This window comes from Hylobates moloch, unplaced genomic scaffold, assembly GCF_009828535.3.
Source record: "Hylobates moloch isolate HMO894 unplaced genomic scaffold, HMol_V3 SCAFFOLD_12, whole genome shotgun sequence".
NCBI classification, from domain to species: domain Eukaryota; kingdom Metazoa; phylum Chordata; class Mammalia; order Primates; family Hylobatidae; genus Hylobates; species Hylobates moloch.
In genome coordinates, this window is record NW_026652287.1 from 92,679,377 (window position 1) to 92,699,186 (window position 19,810).

General features: G+C 40.1%; 1 protein-coding gene across 1 annotated transcript in view; it reads right to left on the minus strand.

Annotated features, from left to right (window-relative positions):
- The window catches only part of EEA1 (early endosome antigen 1), a 153,920-nt gene that overhangs the window by 111,342 nt on the left and 22,768 nt on the right, over positions 1 to 19,810 (minus strand). Inside the window, exon 2 of the mRNA XM_032170894.2 lies at positions 4,983 to 5,075. Coding sequence (XP_032026785.1) covers positions 4,983 to 5,075 — 93 coding nt within the window. The remainder of the gene's footprint in view (positions 1 to 4,982; positions 5,076 to 19,810) is intronic.

The window sequence follows — 19,810 nt, forward strand, 5'->3', positions numbered from 1 at the left end:
GAAGGAAGGAAGGAAGGAAGGAAGGAAGGAAGGAAGGAAGGAAGGAAAAAAGAAAAAGAAAAGCCAGAAGCGGTGGCTCACGCCTGTAATCCCAACACTTTGAGAGGCCAAGGCGGGCGGATCACCAGGTCAGGAGATCGAGACCATCCTGGCTAACACAGTGAAACCCCGACTCTACTAAAAATACAAAAAATTAGCCAGGCGCGGTGGCGGGCGCCTGTAGTCCCAGCTACTCGGGAGGCTGAAGCAGGAGAATGGCATGGACCTGGGAGGAGGAGCTTGCAGTGAGCCAAGATCCACACCACTGCACTCCAGCCTGGGCAACAGAGCAGGACTCCGTCTCAAAAAAAACAAAAAAACAAACGAACAAACAAAAACCAAAAACAAAAAAAAAGAAAAGAAAGAAAGAACTTCTAGGAATGAAAAAAAGACACTTAAATGAAAATTACTGGCATATTAAACAGTAGGTATTCTCCACAGCTGAGGAAAGATTTAATTAATTGGATAATACATTTTTTAATCCAAAATGAAAAACAAACAAAAAAAAGGATATAAAATATAAAACAGGCCAGGCACAGTGGCTCATGGCTGTAAACATTTTGGGAGGCCAAGGCAGGAGGATCACTTGAGGTCAGGAAGTCAAGACCAGCCTCCAACCAGAGTCACAGATGGAGACCTCATCCCAAAAACTAAAACTTAAAAGTTAAAAAATAAAACAGGGAGGGGTGCAGTGGCTCACGTCTATAATTCCAGCACTTTGGGAAGTTGAGGCAGGAAGATTGCTTAAAGCCAGGAGTTCAAGATCAGCCTAAGCAACATAATGAGATCCCATCTCTGCCAAAAATAAAAATAATAATAATAATAATAAGCCAGGCATGGTGATATGCACCTATAGTCCCACTACTGGAGACGTCAGATTGGGAGAATTGCTTGAGCCCAAGAGTTTGAGGTGCAGTGAACTATGACCATGCTCCAGCCCAGGCAATAGAGCAAGACCTTGTCTCAAAAAATAAAAATAAAAAAAAATACCTATGACAGAATAAATGATAAAGGGAGATATTTTAACATACAGGAAGCCCCCAACTTAGAAAAGTTTGACTTAAAATTTTTGACTTTATGATTGATTTATCAAGATGTAACCCCATCATAAATCGAGGAGCATCTGTATATCTAATCTAGGTTTCAGATGGCAATATCAGAAAAAAATTGAGGCAACAGTCAAAGATAATCACCAAGAATTTTCCAAAACACTTCAAATACACATTGGTGTGTACAGAAAGCCCAATGAGTCTCAAGCAGGATTAAACACACACACACACACACACACACACACACACACACACAGGAAACGAAAGAAAGAGACTAGAACAGATTAATTGATTGGCTGATTAATTATAAAAAACAACCACAGGAGTCGAGAAAAGGATCCCTTCAATAGAACCAAATAGACTAAAAGCAGTCTTCTCAACAGTAACAATATGACCCAGAAAAAAGACAGAGATGGAAGTTTTCAATGTGCTGACAAAAAAAAAAAGGTCTGTATGTAGAAATTTATGTTCAGCAAAATCGTGTTTCATGAACGAGCATGAAATAACATTTTAGACTGAAACTGAGAGTCTAGCAAATCAGTCCTCATTTTTAAAAAATCCTAAATGATGTTCCATAAAACAAATAAAATAGGCCAGGCATGGTGGCTCACGCCTGTAATGCTAGCACTTTGGGAGGCCGAGGCGGGTGGATCACAAGGTGAGGAGATCGAGACCATCCTGGCTAACACAGTGAAACCCCGTCTCCACTAAAAATACAAAAAATTAGCCAGGCGTGGTGGCGGGCGCCTGTAGTCCCAGCTACTCGGGAGGCTGAGGCAGGAGAATGGTGTGAACCCAGGAGGCAGAGCTTGCACTCAGCCGATATCATGCCACTGCACTCCAGCCTGGGCAACAGAGCCAGACTCCATCTCAAAAAAAAAAAAAAACCAAGAAAACAATTCTAAGTGGAAGGCTGAAGATGCAATAAGGAATGGTAAACAACTATACTGGTAAATACATGGATAAATCTAAAAATAATAATAACCTCTAATTTGTGAAGATAAAAGAAAACAAGATAAATCTAAACTACTGAACCACAATATAAGTTGGGAAGTAGTGATCCATATCAAAGCATTCAAAGGTCCTCGAAACGGAAGGAAAGAAAAGTATTCTAGACATTATGTATGTTACAAAAGAAACAAAAATGGGCCAGGCATGGTGACTCACACCTATAATCCCAGCACTTTGGGAGGCCAAGGTGGATGGATCACTTGAGGTCAGAAGTTTGAGACTAGCCTGGTCAACACGGTGAAACCCTGTCTCTACTAAAAATACAAAAAAATTAGCAGGGTGTGGTGGCACGTGCCTGTAATCCCAACTACTTAGGAGGCTGAGGTGGCAGAATCATTTGATCCTGGGAGGTGGAGATTGCAGTGACCTGAGATCACGTCACTGCACTCCAAGGCAACAAAGCGAGACTCTGTCTCAAAAACATAAAAAAAAAAGAAACACTAAATGAACAGAATATAATGTATAATATCCAAACTAGTAGCAGTACCCAGGACTAAACCCAGCAATATACTCCACCACCATGTGAAGGTTGCTTACCAAAGGGCCAGCAAATAAGAAGAATGAACAGCTAGACAGGTAAGAAAAAAACCAGAAGAATGTGGTATTACAGAAGCACAGAAAAGAGTGTGTAGTAAGGAAATTAAATCCAAACTAAGGCAAAAAGAGAAAAAGAAACAGAAGAGCAGGACAAGAGAAAGTACATAAAAAGCAATAAAAATAAGTCAAAATACATCAATAACCAAAATAATTCAAAGGGGTTTTCCCAGTTAAACGACAAGTGTTATGCTCTTTGCAAAAAACAAAAACAAAAACAAAACAAAACAAACCCACCTAAAACAAAAGGAACAAGAAAATATGAAAATGAGAAGAAAGATAAAATCCAGGAGCAGTGACTCATGCCTGTAATCCCAACACTTTGGGAAGCTGAGGCAGACAGATCACCTGAGGTCAGGTGTTCGAGACCAGCCTGGCCAACGTGGCAAAACCCTGTCTCTACTAAAAATACAAAAAAAGAAAAAAAATTAGCCAGGTGTGGTAGCACGCACCTGTAATCCCAGTTACTCAGGAGGCTGAGGCAGGAGAATCACTTGAACCTGGGAGGCAGAGGTTACAGTGAGCCAAGATTGCGCCACTGCACTCCAGCCTGGACAACAGAGTCTCAAAAAAAAGAAAAAAAGGAAAGAAAGAAGAAGATACACAAAATACTAATCAAAACAAAGCTGGGGTTATTCCACTACTATTAAACACTAATTCATCAAAAAGATATAACAGATCTAAGTAGATAAAATATGAAGCCAGTGACTGTAAACCGCATATTAGAGAAGTTTGGCTCTGAAGGAAAGCAAATAACAAATGGTACCTGAAGAGGGGATTTCAAGTCAAAGAAAGAGTTTTTGGTTTTGGTTTTATTCATTTTTGATTTTTTGGTGTTCTTTTCTTATTTGTTTCCATATGAATCATATTGAACAAATTTGTACGTTATTGGGAATTATATGAAGTAGAGGTAAAAAGTGAAGTAGCAGGAGGGAGAGAGGATAAATTAAAAATGAAAAAGAATGGAATCCAGAGAACAAGAGAAAGGACTGAAATTTGATAAAAAAAATTTTTTCAGTGTAATAAAGTAAGAGAAAACAGGTATGGTATAGGTATGATAAAATAAGAACATTTATCTAATGGTTCCTATTTTCTCAGTTATATATAAGGTGACTGAGAGAAGGTTAAAAAGAGACAGATTTCAAAACAAAGAAGGTACAAAATAACTATCTCACAAAGTAGGAAGTTAATCCTACTAATACGATATTAACAGTATTGCCAGGCACTGCTCAATACCAATACCCATTGGAATTGTTTTTTGGTGTTGTTCTGACTGAGGTCAACTAAATTATTACTAGATTCCTTTCAGTTCATCATATCATGAACACAGTTTGGAACATTTTTCTTAAAGACATTTCCTGAAACTTGTTCTTAATAAAGTCCAGCTGATACTTTTCCTCCCCTCTCGCAAATCTGTAAAATCTTACTATGGTTAAAATACATATATATGGAGACAAAAAATAAACACATGGTCAGAGAGAGACAAAACAGAATGATGAATGGACAGAAAGAGGACATATCCAGAAACGTATGCACAGTACGCAGATTCATCAACCAAGAGGTGGAGAAGAGGAGAGCAGGGAAAAAAAGACTGGGTAAGGACTACAGCTAGGCCTTCAAATGGGCAACTGACAAAAAGTATCAAAGCAAAATGTGAGCATCTTGATCCCTTCGTGGCAGTATTATGGGTAAGTGTTATGTTCTTCACATTCCTTATCTCCTTTTTCTATAATCATCCAATATTACTTGTTTATTAAAAATAATATTAATACAACTAAAGCTGACTTTTCAAATTTTTGGAAGTTTTTTTACTTGTTTACAATAATTTCTCCATTCACTTTTAATATAATGTATTTATATTTAATATAATGTCTTTAATATCAAAGACAAAAGTCCTTACAAAGTCATACATGAAGACAGTAAATAATATGTAAATTTTATAGATAACCCAATTTTTCCTTAGTCTAACAGTTCATGACAGTACACACAAATAGATACTAATTAACCTGTAATTCTTTATAAACAGATATTTTAAAATCTTCAGTGAGATGACACTAGCATTAAAAACAAATTGGCAATATTATTTTTCAGAGTCTTAATGTACACTTTTTCAGTCTCACAACTAGGCACAGGTATATAGCTACAAGTATGTTTCAAAAGTCACATTCCAACTTATAAGAAAAACTTATGAGAACTTTTCCTATACAAATCACCAATCGTTACACCAAATATTTGCTCATTTTCCCTTAAATAATATTGAATTTTACTGCCAAGTTATTATTTTCATACCTCTGAAGAGCTTTCATTATTGACATCCACTGTGTTTATAGGAGTTGCTGATGAATCTAAATCAGAACCTTGAGAGCCAACTCTCCCAGGAGTCTGGAACACAAACAGAAGGGAGAAAAAAAACAAAGCAGACATTAACAATATATTCATAGGCCATTTAATAATCTAAACCTTTTCACATAAGAAAAGTAGATGTCTTTACAATAATAACAGTACTAACAGTATCGTTTATGGAAGACTGTACCTAATGCTGTATCAAAATCTCTATATATGCATTTCTCTCATTTTCAGTCACTTTAAATTAATAAAACGTATACAACGCTTTACAAAGTCTTCAAGTCACTTTCACAAAACATCTTATTTAATCAAAATGACATCTCTTAAGACAGGTAAGATGGATGTTACCTCTGTAGAGAAGAAAACAGATTTAAAGCAGGAAGTGACTTGTTCACAATTGTACTCTTTTGTTTCGGTTGTTTTTTGATTTGGGGTCTTGCTCTGTCACCCAGGCTGGAGTACAGCGGTGCAATCTCGGCTCACTGCAACCTCTGCCTCCCAGGCTCAGGCGATCCTCCCATCTCAGCTACCCAAGTAGCTGGGACCACAGGTACACACCACCACACCCAGCTAATTTGTTGCATTTTTGGTAGAGACGAGGTTTCACCATGTTGCCCAAGATGGTCTCAAACTCCTGAGCTCAAACAATCTGCCCACCTCCGCCTCCCAAAGTGCTGGGGTTACAGGTATGGGCCACAATGCTCAGCCCACCATTGTACTGTTAACGAAAGTCAGAAAGTCTTAAAGATGCAACTTCAAGGAAGAAAAAAAAAAAAAAATCAGAAAGTTCTCACGATCCAAGTTAAAGCAAAAAAATCAGAAAGTTCTCACGATCTAAGTTAAAGCAAAAAAATCAGAAGATGCAGAACTAAAATGCAGATCTTCTGATTCCTTTGACAATGCTTTCTCTTTTTTTTTTTTTTTTTTTTTTGAAACAAGAGTCTCGCTCTGTCATCCAGGCTGGAGTACAGTGGCACGATCTCACCTCACTGCAATCTCCGCCTCCTGGGTTCAAGCAATTCTCCTGCCTCAGACTCCTGAGTAGCTGGGACTACAGGCACATGCCACCACGTCCAGCTAATTTTTTTTTTTATGTATTTGTAGTGGAAACGGGTTTCACCATGTTGGCCAGGCTGTTCTCAAACTCCTGACCTCAAGTGATCCCCCCACCTTGGCCTCCCAAAGTGCTGGGATTACAGGCGTGAACCACAGTGCCCAGCCGGCAATGGTCTCTTCTACACAAACTAAAACTACAGTGATTCAAGTGGTGCAAAAAAGACCAATGCAGCCCAAGTTATCAAGTCCCCATCACCTACCACTCAAACCAGTCATTACCATCCATCTCCAATACTTGATCTGAGACATATTTTGGAGGGTTAAAGGTCTTTCCCCCCTGCACCATTTATCACTTAGCATTATCATTCATTAAAATCTAGGTGTTACTTTTATATCAAATGGCTTTTTGGATGAATTTGAAACCTAGTAAAACACTGGGTAAAAAGAGATTTGGAGCACAAAAACTGACCCAATAATACTCATCAAAAATATATATGGTACATACTAGCATTATCCACACTTTACACATGAGGGAACCAAGGCATAGAGACTAAGTAAATTGCCCAAAGACAGATGGGTAATACATGGAAGAAGGGATTTTAATTAGAGCAGTGTGGCTCTTAATCACTAACCAATACTGCTTCTCTGTTAGACATCTCCACTGAAATGCCCCTCAATCACCCAAGATTCAAAACACCTCACTACATATTTGCCTCAGCATATGAACATCCTGTACATCACTACTAAATGTTCAACCTAAATCCAAATAAGGATGAATTCATAATGCTATATTCATCAAAACTATAAAAACTATATACAATGGAAAAATATACACAGTATGATTTAAATTATATATAAAAACTACTGATATAAGAAAAAAGATTAAAAAGAAATATTCCAAAATTCAAATAATGATTTCTGTAGCAAGAAAGAAATCTTCATTTTTATTTTTTTCAGTTTTCGTTTTTGCTACCTTTTTTTTTTTTTTCAGAATTTTAGACCCATACTTGAATTGCTTTTATCTTGAAAAAAATGTTCTATGTTAAAGATAAGCAAACCTCCAGTTGAATAGCCAGCATTCCTTTTTTTTCCCTCATGCAGATACTTTGCACATTTATTTACAGGCATATCTCATTTTATTGTGTGTCACTTTATTGCACTTTGCAGATGTGGCGCTTTTTAGATATTGAAAGTTTGTGTCAACTCTGCTATTAAGCAAGTCTATTCCTGCCATTTCTTCAAAAGCATGTGCTCACTTTGTATCTCTGTCACATTTTGGTAATTCTCACAATATTTCAAGCTTTTTTATTATTATCGTATCTGTTATGGTGACCTGTGATCAATGATCTTTGAAGTTACTACTGCAATTGTTTTGGGGCACTACAACCCATACCCATATAAGATGGCAAACTTAATTGATAAATGTTGTGTGTGTTCTGACTGCTCCACTCACTGGCCATTTCTCAGTCTCTCTCCCTTCTCCTTGAGCCTCCCTGTTCCTTGAGACACAACCATATTAAAACTAGGCCAATTAATAACCTTATAATGGCCTCTAATTGTTCAAGTGAAAAGAAGAGCTGCTCATTTCTCACTTTAAATCAAAAGCTAGAAATGATTAAGCTTAATGAGGAAAGCATGTGGAAAGCTGAAACAGACCAAAAGCTAGGCCTTTGTGCCAAACAGCCAAATGTGAATGCAAAGAAAAAGTTCCTGGGGAAATTAAAAGTGCTACTCCAGTGAACACACAAATGATAAGAGCACAAATTGCTGAGAACGTTTTAGTGACATGGATAGAAGTTCAAACCAGCCATTAACATGCCTAATTCAGAGAAAGGTCCTAACTCTCTTCAATTCTACGAAGGCTGACAGAGATGAGGAAGCTGCAGAAGAAATGTTTGAAGGTAGCAGAGGTTGGTTCATGGGATTTAAGGAAAGAAGCTGTCTCCAAAACATAAAAATGCAAAATGAAGCAGCAAGTGATGATGGAGAAGCTGCAGCAAGCTATCCAGGAGATCTAGCTAAGATAATTGATGAAGATGTCTATATTAAGTAACAGATTTTCAATTCAGAAAAAACAGCCTTCTATTGGAAGAAGATGTCATCTAGAACTACTATAGCTAGAGAAGAGAAATCAATACTGGGCTTTCAAGCTTTGACTTCCAAGCTTCAAAGAACAGGGTAATTCTTGTTAGGGGTTAATGCAGCTGATGACTTTTAAGTTCAAGCCAATGATCATTTATAACGTTCTGAAATTCCTAGGACCCTTAAGAATTATGCTAATGCTACTCTGTGCTCTATAAATAGAACAAGAAAGCCTAACTAATAGCACATCTGTTTACCACATGGATCAATGAATTTTTTTTTTTTTTTTTTTTTTTTTTGAGACAGAGTCTCACTCTGTCGCCCAGGCTGGAGTGCAGTGGCCCAATCTCGGCTCACTGCAAGCTCCACCTCCTGAGTTCATGCCATTCTCCTGCCTCAGCCTCCTGCCTCAGAGTAGCTGGGACTACAGGCACCTGCCACCACGCCCGGCTAATTTTTTTTTGTATTTTTAGTAGAGACAGGGTTTCACCGTGTTAGCCAGGATGGTCTCGATCTCCTGACCTCGTGATCCACCCGCCTCAGCCTCCCAAAGTGCTAGGATCACAGGCATGAGCCACCGTGCCTGGCCGGATCACTGAATATTTTAAGCCCACTATTAAGAGCTGTTGCTGGGAAAAAAAAAAAAAATCCTTTCAAAAATATCACTGTTCATTGACAATTCACCTGGTCACCCAAGAGCTCTCCTGGAGGCATACAAGGAGTTTAATGTTGTTTTCAGGCCTATTTATATAATATCCATTCCACAGCACCATCCATACCACATGGATCAAGGAGTAATTTTGATTTTCAAGTATTATTATTATTATTATTATTATTTTTTTTTTTTTTTTGAGACAGAGTCTTGCTCTGTCACCCAGGCTGGAGTGCAGTGGCCCAATCTCGGCTCACTGCAAGCTCCGCCTCCCGGGTTCACGCCATTCTCCTGCCTCAGCCTCTCCGAGTAGCTGGGACTACAGGCGCCCGCCACCACACCCGGCTAATTTTTTTGTATTTTTAGTAGAGACAGGGTTTCACCATGGTCTCGATCTCCTGACCTCGTGATCCGCCCGCCTCGGCCTCCCAAAGTGCTGGGATTACAAGCGTGAGCCACCGCACCCGGCCTCAAGTATTATTTAAGAAATATATTTTGTAAGGCTATAACTACCATAGATAGTGATTCCTCTGACAGATCTGGGCAGAGTGTATGGAAAACCTTCTAAAAAGGTCACCATTCTAGATGTGATTAAGAACATTTGTGATTCATGGGAGGAAGTCAAAATATCAACACTAACAAGAGTTTAGAAGTTGATTCCAACCTTCATAATGACTGTGAGGGGTTCAAGACTCCAGTAGAGCAGATACGGTGGAATCAGCAAGGAAACTAGAATTAAAAGTGGAGCCTAACGATGTGACTGATAATTTTCTTTTTTTTTTTTTCTTGAGATGGAGTCTTTCTCTGTCACCAGGCTGGAGTGCAGTGGCATGATCTCAGCTCACTGCAACCTCCACCTCCCAGGTTCAAGCGATTCTCCTGCCTCAGCCTCCCGAGTAGCTGGGACTACAGGTGTGTGCCACCATGCTCAGCTAATTTTTGTATTATTAGTATAGATGGGGTTTCACCATGTTGGCCAGGATGGTCTCGATCTCTTGACCTCGTGATCCGCCCACTTCAGTCTCCCAAAGTGCTGGGATTACAGGTGTGAGCCACCATGCCCGGCATGACTGATAATTTTCATAATAAAACTTTAATGGAGGAGGAATGGCTTCTTCTAGGGATGAGCAAAGAAGGTGGTTCCTTGAGATGAAATCTACTACCAGAGAAGATGCTGCGAACACTGTTGAAATAACAACAAAGAATTGAGAATATTCCATAAATTTAGTTGATAAAGCATCAGCAGCTTTTGGGAGGACTGACTCAAGTTTTGAAGGAAGTTCTACTGTGGGTAAGATGCTATCAAACAGCAAGCTACAGGGAAATCTTTCATGAAAAGAAGAGTTAATCAAAGCAAAACAGCAAACTTCATTGTTGCTTTATTCTAAGAAATTGCCACAACTCCAGCCTGACCAACATGGTGAAACTCCGTCTCTACTAAAAATACAAAAATTAGCCAGGCATGGTGGTGTGCGCCTGTAATCCCAGCTACTCAGGAGAGAGGCAGGAGAATCGCTTGAATCCGGGAGGCAGAGGTTGCAGTGAGCCAAGATCACACCACTGAAAGAAAATAAAAAAGAAAAAAAAAGAAATTGACACAGCTATCCCAACCTTCAGAAACCTCCACCCTGGTCAGTCAGCAGCTATCAGTATAGAGGCAAAACCTTCCACAAGCAAAAAGATTATGACTAGCTGGGCAAGGTGGCCCACATCTGTAATCCTAGTGCTTTGGGAGGCCAAAGAAGGAGGATTGCTTGGGGCTAGGCACTTGAGACCACTCTGGGCAACATAATGAGACCCCATCTCTACCAAAAAAATACAAAAATTAGAAAGGCGTGGTGGAGTTCACCTGTAGTCCCAGCTACTAGTGAGGCAGGAGAATAGGGTCTGGAGGCGGGGAACCTAAGGCTGTTTCATGGCAACTTCCTAGAACTAAACTGAAAGGAAAACCCTAACTTTCCACACCTAAGTAACAAAAGGACCACAGGCTACTCCCTTGGACCTTTTCTGCGCAGATGGGAAATTGGCTATCCACAACAAATCAGACTGATTGAAGGCAAGTTTCATTTGCATAGAAGTATAACTGTGTAGCTTCACCCTAGGCTCTGATTGGTTGCCTTTTGCAACCAATCAGATGTTTGCACAGGAGTGTGACCTTTGTAACTTTACTTCAGCCTCTGGTTGGCTGCTTTCTGCAACCAATCAGACTGAATGTGGGCTACCACTTCATTTAACATGAGGTGAGCGTGAAGTGGCCAATCAGAAATGTCTAGAGGGTATTTGGACCCAAGAAGATTTTGTATCCAGGCCCTTGAGCCACTGCTCAGGCCCACTCCCACACTGTGGAGTGTACTTTCATTTCCAATAAATCCCTGCTTTCATTCTTTTGTTGCTTCCTTCTTTGCTTTGCTGGGCGTTTTGTCCAATTCGTTAGTCAAAACGCCAGGAACCTGGACAACTTGCAGTCACGACCCTCTACCAGTGACACTAGGAAGGCTGAGGCGGGAGGATCGCTTAAGCCCAGGAATTCAAAAATGCAGTGAGCTATGATCACACCACTGTATTATAGACCCGGTGACAGAGCGAGACTCTGTCTCATCAAAGAAAAAAGATTACAAATCACTGAAGGCTCAAACGGTTGTTAGCATTTTACAGCAATAAAATATTTTTAATTAAGGTATCTACTTTATTAGACATAATGCTATTGCACACTTAATAGACTACAGTATGCCGTGAATATAATTTTTATATGCACTGTGAAACGAAAGAATTTACGTGACTCGTTTTATTGCGATACTTGTTTTATTGCAGTGATCTAGAACCAAGCCTGCAATATCTCCAAGATATGCCTATATACAAGTATGCCTATATACTTGTATAATTTTTGTATAAATCAGTAAACTAGAACAAGTACAAAATAACAACCAGTAATTAAAGCTACAGAGAAACTCCCAAACTCTTCTTAAACATACTTCCTCAAAAAAGGGTATAAGATTAAACTTTTATTTTATATTCTGGATAGAGTATTAACCTAGCATGCCATGAGAAAGGGGAAATAAAATGATCTTCCACCTTTTTTAAAGTACTTATGTTCTTTAGGATTCTCAAAAGAACTCAGGGTTCTGTGAGGTTCTGTCAACTAAAGAATGACAAAGAAGGAACATTATGGCTGGGTGAAATGGCTCACGCCTGTAATCTCAGCACTTTGGGAGGCTGAGGTGGGTGGATCACTTCAGGTTAAGAGTTTGAGACCAGCCTGGCCAATATGGTGAAACCCCGTCTCTACTAAAAATACAAAAATTAGCTGGGCATGGTGGTGCACACCTGTAATCCCAGCTATTCGGGAGGCTGAGGCAGAAGAATTGCTTGGACCTGGGAGACAGAAGTTGCAGTGAGCTGAGATCATGCCACTGCACTCCAGCCTGGGTGACAGAGTGAGACTCCATCTCAAAAAAAAAAAGAAGAAGGAATATTCCTTGTGTAACTATGTCTTCTTTTTTTTTTTTTTTTTTTTTTTTAGAGACAGGCGTCTCACGATGTTGCCCAGGCTGGTCTTGAACTCCTGGGCTCAAGTGATCCTTCTCCCACTTCATCCTCCCAAAGTGCTGAGATTACAGGCATGAGCCACTGCACCCAGCCTATGTTTCAATAAAGATGGCTGAGAACATCAGAGGCACACTTCAGAAAGAGACAGGTATCTTACTAATGAGTGAACAACAACAACAAAAAAAAACCCACAAACATTGTTTAGAGATGGAGGAGGCAATAACTGTATCCTGTCCAAGAACAGTAGCAACCACCACACCAAGGCTTATCCAAAACAGGTAGAAAGTGGCAGAATTTCAATAAAGTACTAAAGATGAAGAATGCAAAATGAACCTCTGGCCAAAGGCAAAAAAAAAAAAAAATGAGAGGAGCTGGATATGAGGGGTCTCCATTTGCTTGTCGATACCAGGAAACACTACCCAAAATGATGAAATCGTAAGGCTTTCATCCTCAGAGAAGTCAGAGAAGGTTAAGCCAACTGAATACATGAGTGAAATAAACATGAATTTTAGATACCACCAATCTAGATCAAATCCGACTTCAGCCTAACTTCAATTTGCTACAGGCTTTAGAGAGATTGCACTTTATTGCCAGGTCTTGGAACCTGAGCACTACCTCCTGCCTCACTGACCCTTTTTCTGGGAGGTTTCCACTTTCTAGACAAGCAGACAAAGCTTGTGAAATAATCAAAGCAGTGATGCCAAGGATGTCATGGCAGAAGGCCTGTGTTTCTGAGCCACTGAGAGCTCACAGGGCTGGATTTGACATTCCTGATGCATTACACAGGCACATTCATCCTGCTGACACTGTAATCTGTCCTCATTGGGAAAGTTAGGATCATCTTCCTAGGCACTGAATAGGGTCAGCTTTTAATCTAGTCTCTTCACTTTGTGGTGGGACCAAAGGTGTTGGAAGAATTAGGGGAGACGGAGCAGTGGGCCTCTACTTTCTCCTTCCTCTTGCTCGTTCTCATTTTCTTTGTCCTTACAATCTTCCTAAAATGCCTATGCTTTTTTGGAAGTTGATCTAGCTTTCTTTTCTGGACTGGAGGCACAGCAGGATATTGTGAAACCTCAGCCACATGACTCTTGGGTGTCTCCTCCAATGGCTCTGATAATTATTCCAAACTTCTCTTCAGAGAGTCATTCTCCCTTGGGTGGAGTTTATCTTCTGCATCTTGAGTATTTGGTGATGAATGTTCAAGTCTTTAGTGACATGTTTGGGAGACTGGAGATTCCTAAACTCTGTCACTGAGGGTTTTTTTTTTTAAACCTACTATGCTGATCCCAGCCAGCTTTGCAGAAACCAGGAATCACAACAAAAGAGACCAAAAGTCGAATGATTTTTTTAAAAAGGTAGTTAGCACCCTGACTGTTTCCAATGATGTATCCTTAGCTATCACAGATACAGGAGGTATACTAATGTCAGATTTCTCCCCTCGACTTATCTAAAGGCATTCAATGGTCTTCAGAAATAAAGTCATCAAGTTGTTCTTAGCCTAGGGAATCTCAGATTTCCTGGTATAGTATGGAGGAGCAGGCCTCAGTCTCTACAGTCCCTTTAAATTTTCCCAAAACCTAACATTCTAAAACTGTCTAAATTTATCCAGAGTATGCCTTTACTGTGTTCATTTAATGCCCACAAAATTCTCTTGTTTTAATATCAGCTACAGTCCTGCAAACACCAAAGCAAGATTCCCAAAATAATATAATTGAGACATGAACTTATAAATAAATAAAAGCCATTTCTGGATTTAATGATACACTCATGGATGTGGCAAAAAGTAAATGGTGAAAACGTTTTAAAAGAGCATTTAAATTGTTTTTTTGTTGTTGTTTTTGTTTTGTTTTGTTTTTTTGAGGCACAGTCTCGCACTGTCACCCAGACTGGAGTACAATGGTGTGATCTTAGCTCACTGCAACTCCTGCCTCCCAGGTTCAAGTGATTCTCCTGCCTCAGCCCCCCCAGTAGCTGGAATTACAGGTGCACGCCACCACGCCCAGCTAATTTTTGTATTTTTAGTAGAGACAGGGTTTCACCATGTTGGCCAGGCTGGTCTCGAACTCCTGACCTCAACTGATCTGCCCGCCTTGGCCTCCCAAAGTGCTGGGATTACAGGCGCAAGCCAACACGTCCAGCCTAAATTGGGTATTTAATATAAATAAATGTTCTATAGAACTAGAAATTCATGCTTGATTCTTTAACATTTCAATAGCTTCACACTACGATGGTATTAAGAACAATGAAAGACACTAGAAATAGGAAGTTTTACTTCCAAAGAACTATATTTTCCCCATTTCTGTTTCCTTTATTTTTCCAGATGCCAGATGGCTTTTCACCAAGGTTTTCCTTGACTGAGAGGAAGTAAGCAATTCAAAGAAACATTGTACTTTTTTTATTTTTGTAAAGATGAGGTCTCCGTATGTTGCCTAGGCTCATCTCGAACTTATGGGCTCCAGTGAGTCTCCTGCCTGAGCCTCCCAAAGTGCTGGGATTACAAGTGTGAGCCACCATGGCCACCTGAAATAAGGTACCTCTACATAAACCTATTATCACCACCAAAAATACCCTTTCTCAAATTTGCCTAAAATAATCCTAGTAAATATACCTAAGTAAAGCCCAAGAGGCATGGGGAGTAAACAGAAAAAAACAAGGAAACCCTCACAAGATAGGGGTTTCTGATGTCCATGTTTTAAATATACTCCTCATGATTGTTGTTAAATTATCTAAGAACTTCTTGTTCTCTTTTTTTTTTTTTGAGATGGAGTTTCACTCTTGTTGCCCAAGCGGGAGTGCAATGGCACGATCTCGGCTCACTGCAACCTCCGCCTCCCAGGTTCAGGCGATTCCCCTGCCTCAGCCTCCCGAGTAGCTGGGACTACAGGTGCGCACCACCATGCCCAGCTAACTTTTTGTATTTTTAGTAGAACTGGGGTTTTTCCATGTTGGTCAATCTGGTCACAAACTCCTGACCTCAGATGATCTGCCCACCTCTGCCTCCCAAGTGCTGGGATTATAGGCGTAAGCCACCACAACCGGCCTTCATTCTTATTCTATTTTTAAGCCACTAAAATTCCTTTATTTCAAGGAGAAGCCCAAAAACAATAACACTAACCCTAAATAAACAATATAAAGCATTCTAACTTTTTCACTTATAAAAGTTTTATTTTGCAAAAAGAATGGGATTGGAATGATTTATGCTAAAAATTTAAAGTGATAGGCTGGGCACAACGGTTCACATCTGTAATCCCACCACTTTGGGAGGTCGAGGTGGGAGGATCACTTGAGCCCAGGAAGTCAACGCTGCAGTGAACTGTGATTATGCCACTTTACTCCACCCTGGGCAACAGAGTAAGACCTTGTCTCCAAAAAAAAAAAAAAAAAAGAATTTCAAATATTATTAAGATGGAACCAATCTTAATAACAAGGTAAGTATCTATCACAATGGATCAAAAATAAAATGGAAACATAGAGTATGCAGGATTCTGGAACCTAAAACAGGTAGAGGCAGCTAAGTTCAGTAATAAGAACCAAAAATGCCCTGGATGCACAAGGTAACAAGAAGCCAGGCCCACTGTGAGAACTTAGTAAGCGGGGCAAGACAACTATCCCTTGCAATGAATAGAAACTCTTTAAAAAACTGTAAATCCGGCCGGGTGCAATGGCTCACGCCCGTAATCCCACCACTTTGGGAGGCCAAGGTGGGCATAACACGAGGTCAGGAGTTCGAGACCAGCCTGGCCAACACGGTGAAACCCCGTCTCCACTAAAAATACAAACATTAGCTGGGCGTGGTGGCAGGCGCCTGTAATCTGAGCTACTCGGGAGGCTGAGGCAGTAGAATCATTTGAGCCTGGGAGGCAGAGGTTGCACTTGAGTCAAGATTGCGCCACTGCACTCCAGCCTAGGCAACAGGGCAAAATTCTGTCTTTAAAAAAAAAAAAAAAAAAAAAGCTGTAAATCCTGCCATGCACTGTTTAGGCCCAAAGTTTGAGCAGATCTTTTCCAGGTAGAGATGAGAGGGCATTCCAACCAAAGCATTATTTGTAACAGCTTATAAATCATAAGCAACCTATATGTTCAAAATGAAGAAACCGTTAACTAAACTATGACGTAACTGTTCAACAGTCTTGACGATTAATGGGATAAGTGTGTAGGTTATAAAGTATGAAGGTTATGTAGAAAAATGAGAACGCAGTCGGAAGTGGTAGCTCATGCCTGTAATCCCAGCACTTTGGAAGGCTGAGGCAGGCAGATCACCTGAGGTCGGGAGTTCGAGACTAGCCTGACCAACAAGGAGAAACCCCATCTCTACTAAAAATATAAAAATTAGCCAGGCGTGGTGGCGTGTGCCTATAGTCCCAGCTACTCAGGAGGCTGAGGCAGGAGAATCACCTGAACCCGGGAGGCGGAGGTTGCAGTGAGCCAAGATAGCACCATTGCACTCCAGCCTGGGCAACAAGAGCAAAACTCCGTCTCAAAAAAAAAAAGAAAAATGAGAGTGCATATGATATATGATATATCTACTACGAGAAATAAAAAAAAGAAAAAACAAAAAGAAAGAAAAGAATGTATATCATATAAATCCTGAATTTGTCAAAGAGGTAAATACAACATTTGTATATATTATGACTAATTACATAAAAATATACACACATAAAGAGATTAAAAGGTAATCATATAAGACCAATGAGTTTTACGTTAGGGTGATTTTTTTGTTGTTACTTTTCCCCCTCATATTACTGAAAAGATGAGATTTGTGTTAAGAGGATTTTATTAACCACCCACCTACTTCCACCCATAATTTTTTGTTAGCGTTGTCATATTAAAGTTTTCTGATTTTTTTTTTTTTTTTTTTTTTGAGACGGAGTTTCTCTCTTGTTGCCCAGGCTGAGTGCAATGGCGCGATCTCAGCTCACCACAACCTCCGCCTCCCGGGTTCAAGCAATTCTCCTGCCTCAGCCTCCCAAGTAGCTGGGATTACAGGCATGCACCACCACCCTGGCTAATTTTGTATTTTTAGTAGAGACGGGGTTTCTCCATGTTGGTCAGGCTGGTCTTGAACTCCCGACCTCAGGTGATCTGCCAGCCTCGGCCTCCCAAAGTGCTGGGATTACCGGCGTGAACCACCATGCCCGGCCGAAAGTTTTCCGATTTTTAAAAAACTATTTGGCCTTGACAAAAAGATCCAGAGAATTCTAATTATCAAACACTTACCATTAATGTTTAAGTAGCTACAACCAAACAGACCAACTAAAGGAAAACCAGCTACAACAAAACTACTTCTCTATTCACTATACTTCTAAACAAATGTTTGAGTTGTCCACACCAGTTCTCTGCAGACACCAACTGTATGTCCTACAATTTAATTGAATTCTGACACTATCTGGAATCAGCACAGACCTCACAGACTAAGGGATCAGTCCCTTAAGACTACCCTCCCCTTCTAACACCAATAGCAAATAAAAGGTCCCCAGGTTACCCACACTTTTGTCTACCTAGGCTACATATCGGGAACTCTCACAACTCCCCTCCTCAGGTTTGATAATTTGCTGTAGCAGCTCAAAGAACTCAGGGAAACATTTTACTTATGTTTACTCTAAAAGATATCTTAAAGGATACAAACAAACAGCCAGATGAAGCAATATGTAAGGGAAGGTCTGCAGGGGTCCCAAGTACAGGAGCTTCTGTCCCCATGAATTTAGAGATATGTCACCCTCCCAGCACATGAATGCATTCGACAACCAGGAAGATCTCCAAAATCATTGTTTAAAGTTTTTACAGGGGTTCCATTATATAAGCATGATTGATTAAGTCACTGGCCATTGATGATTAACTCAATCTCTAGCCCCTCTCTATTCCGGAAGGACAGAGGGTAGGGTTGAAAGTTCCATATCCTTAATCTTATGGCTAGTGTCTATGGCAAGGAGTTCCCAACCTGAAGCTATCTAGGGGCCCATCAATATCACCTTATTAGCACAAACTCAGGTATTGCCAAAAGGTACTTATTATGAATGACAAATAACACTCCTTTCACCTCTATCACTCAAGGAATTCCAAAAGTTTTAGGAGCTCCATGCCAGAAACAAGAAAAAAGACCAAATATATATTTCTTATTATAACACAATATTATATCAATATTTGAAATTATGAAAAAAATACATAGTATTCAAAGTATTTACTTCAAATAAGAACAGATGTTGGCTGGGTGTGGTAGCTCACACCTGTAATCCCAACAATGGGAGGCCAAGGCGTGCGGATCATTTGAGATTTGAGGTCAGGAGTTAGAGACCAGCCTGGCCAACATGGTGAAACCCCATCTCTACTAAAAATACACACACACACCCAAAAAAAGCTGAGCGTGGTGGCACACGCTTGTAATCCCAGCTACTGGGGAGCCCAGGGCAGGAGAATCGCTTGAATCCGGGAGACAGAGGTTGCAGTGAGCCGACATCACGCCACTGCACTCCAGCTTAGGTGACAGAGAGACTCTGTCTCAAAAAAAAAAAAAAAAAAAAAAAAAAAAAAAAAAAAGAACAGATGTCTGCAATAAATAGGATATTCTAGATTGTTGGTATAAAAACAAATTCATAGTACAAGATCGGTATAAAACAGCATTAATCTCTGCAAAAAACTATCAAAGAAGCAAACACAAATTTGAGAAAGAACAGCACTTTACTGGGAGAAAAAATGTTATTGTTTACTATATGCAGTATCTTAAAAAGAAATATCACTGTCACAGAAGTTTTAACAACCTAAAACTTTTTTGAAATAAATGACTTATCTATTGCAGACTAGCTGTTTATTGAGTATAATTTAGACATTTTGTTTTTAATAGGCAAAAATCTCACTCTGTGACCCAGGCTGAAGTACAGTGGCACAATCATGGCTCATCGTAGCCTCAAATTCCCTGGGCTCAAGCTATCCTCCCGCCTCAGCCTACTGAGTAGCTAGGACTACAGATGAGTGCCACCATACCTGGCTAATTTTCTTTTCTTTTTTTTCTGAGACAGGGTCACAGGTGACTCTGTCACCTAGGCTGGAGTGCAGTGGTGCAATCTCGGCTCATTGCAACCTCTGCCTCCTGGGTTCAAGATATCCTCCCACCTCAGCCTCCTGAGTAGCTGGGACTACAGGCACATGCCACCACACCCGACTAATTTTTGTATTTTTTTTGTAGAGACAGGGTTTTGCCATGTTGCCCAGGCTAGTCTCAAATTCTTGGGCACAAGCAATCCACCTGCCTCAGCCTCCCAAAGGGCTGAGATTACAGGCATGAGTCACCGTGCCTGGCCCTGGCTAATTTTCTTTAAGCAAAATTATTTCTAAAACTGGAAAGGATACAAGTATTAGAAATTAAATAATATACAACTCAAAATCTTGGGGATTTATAAGCTATCGATAAGGATTTCTTACAAAATGTAACTTTCGGGGC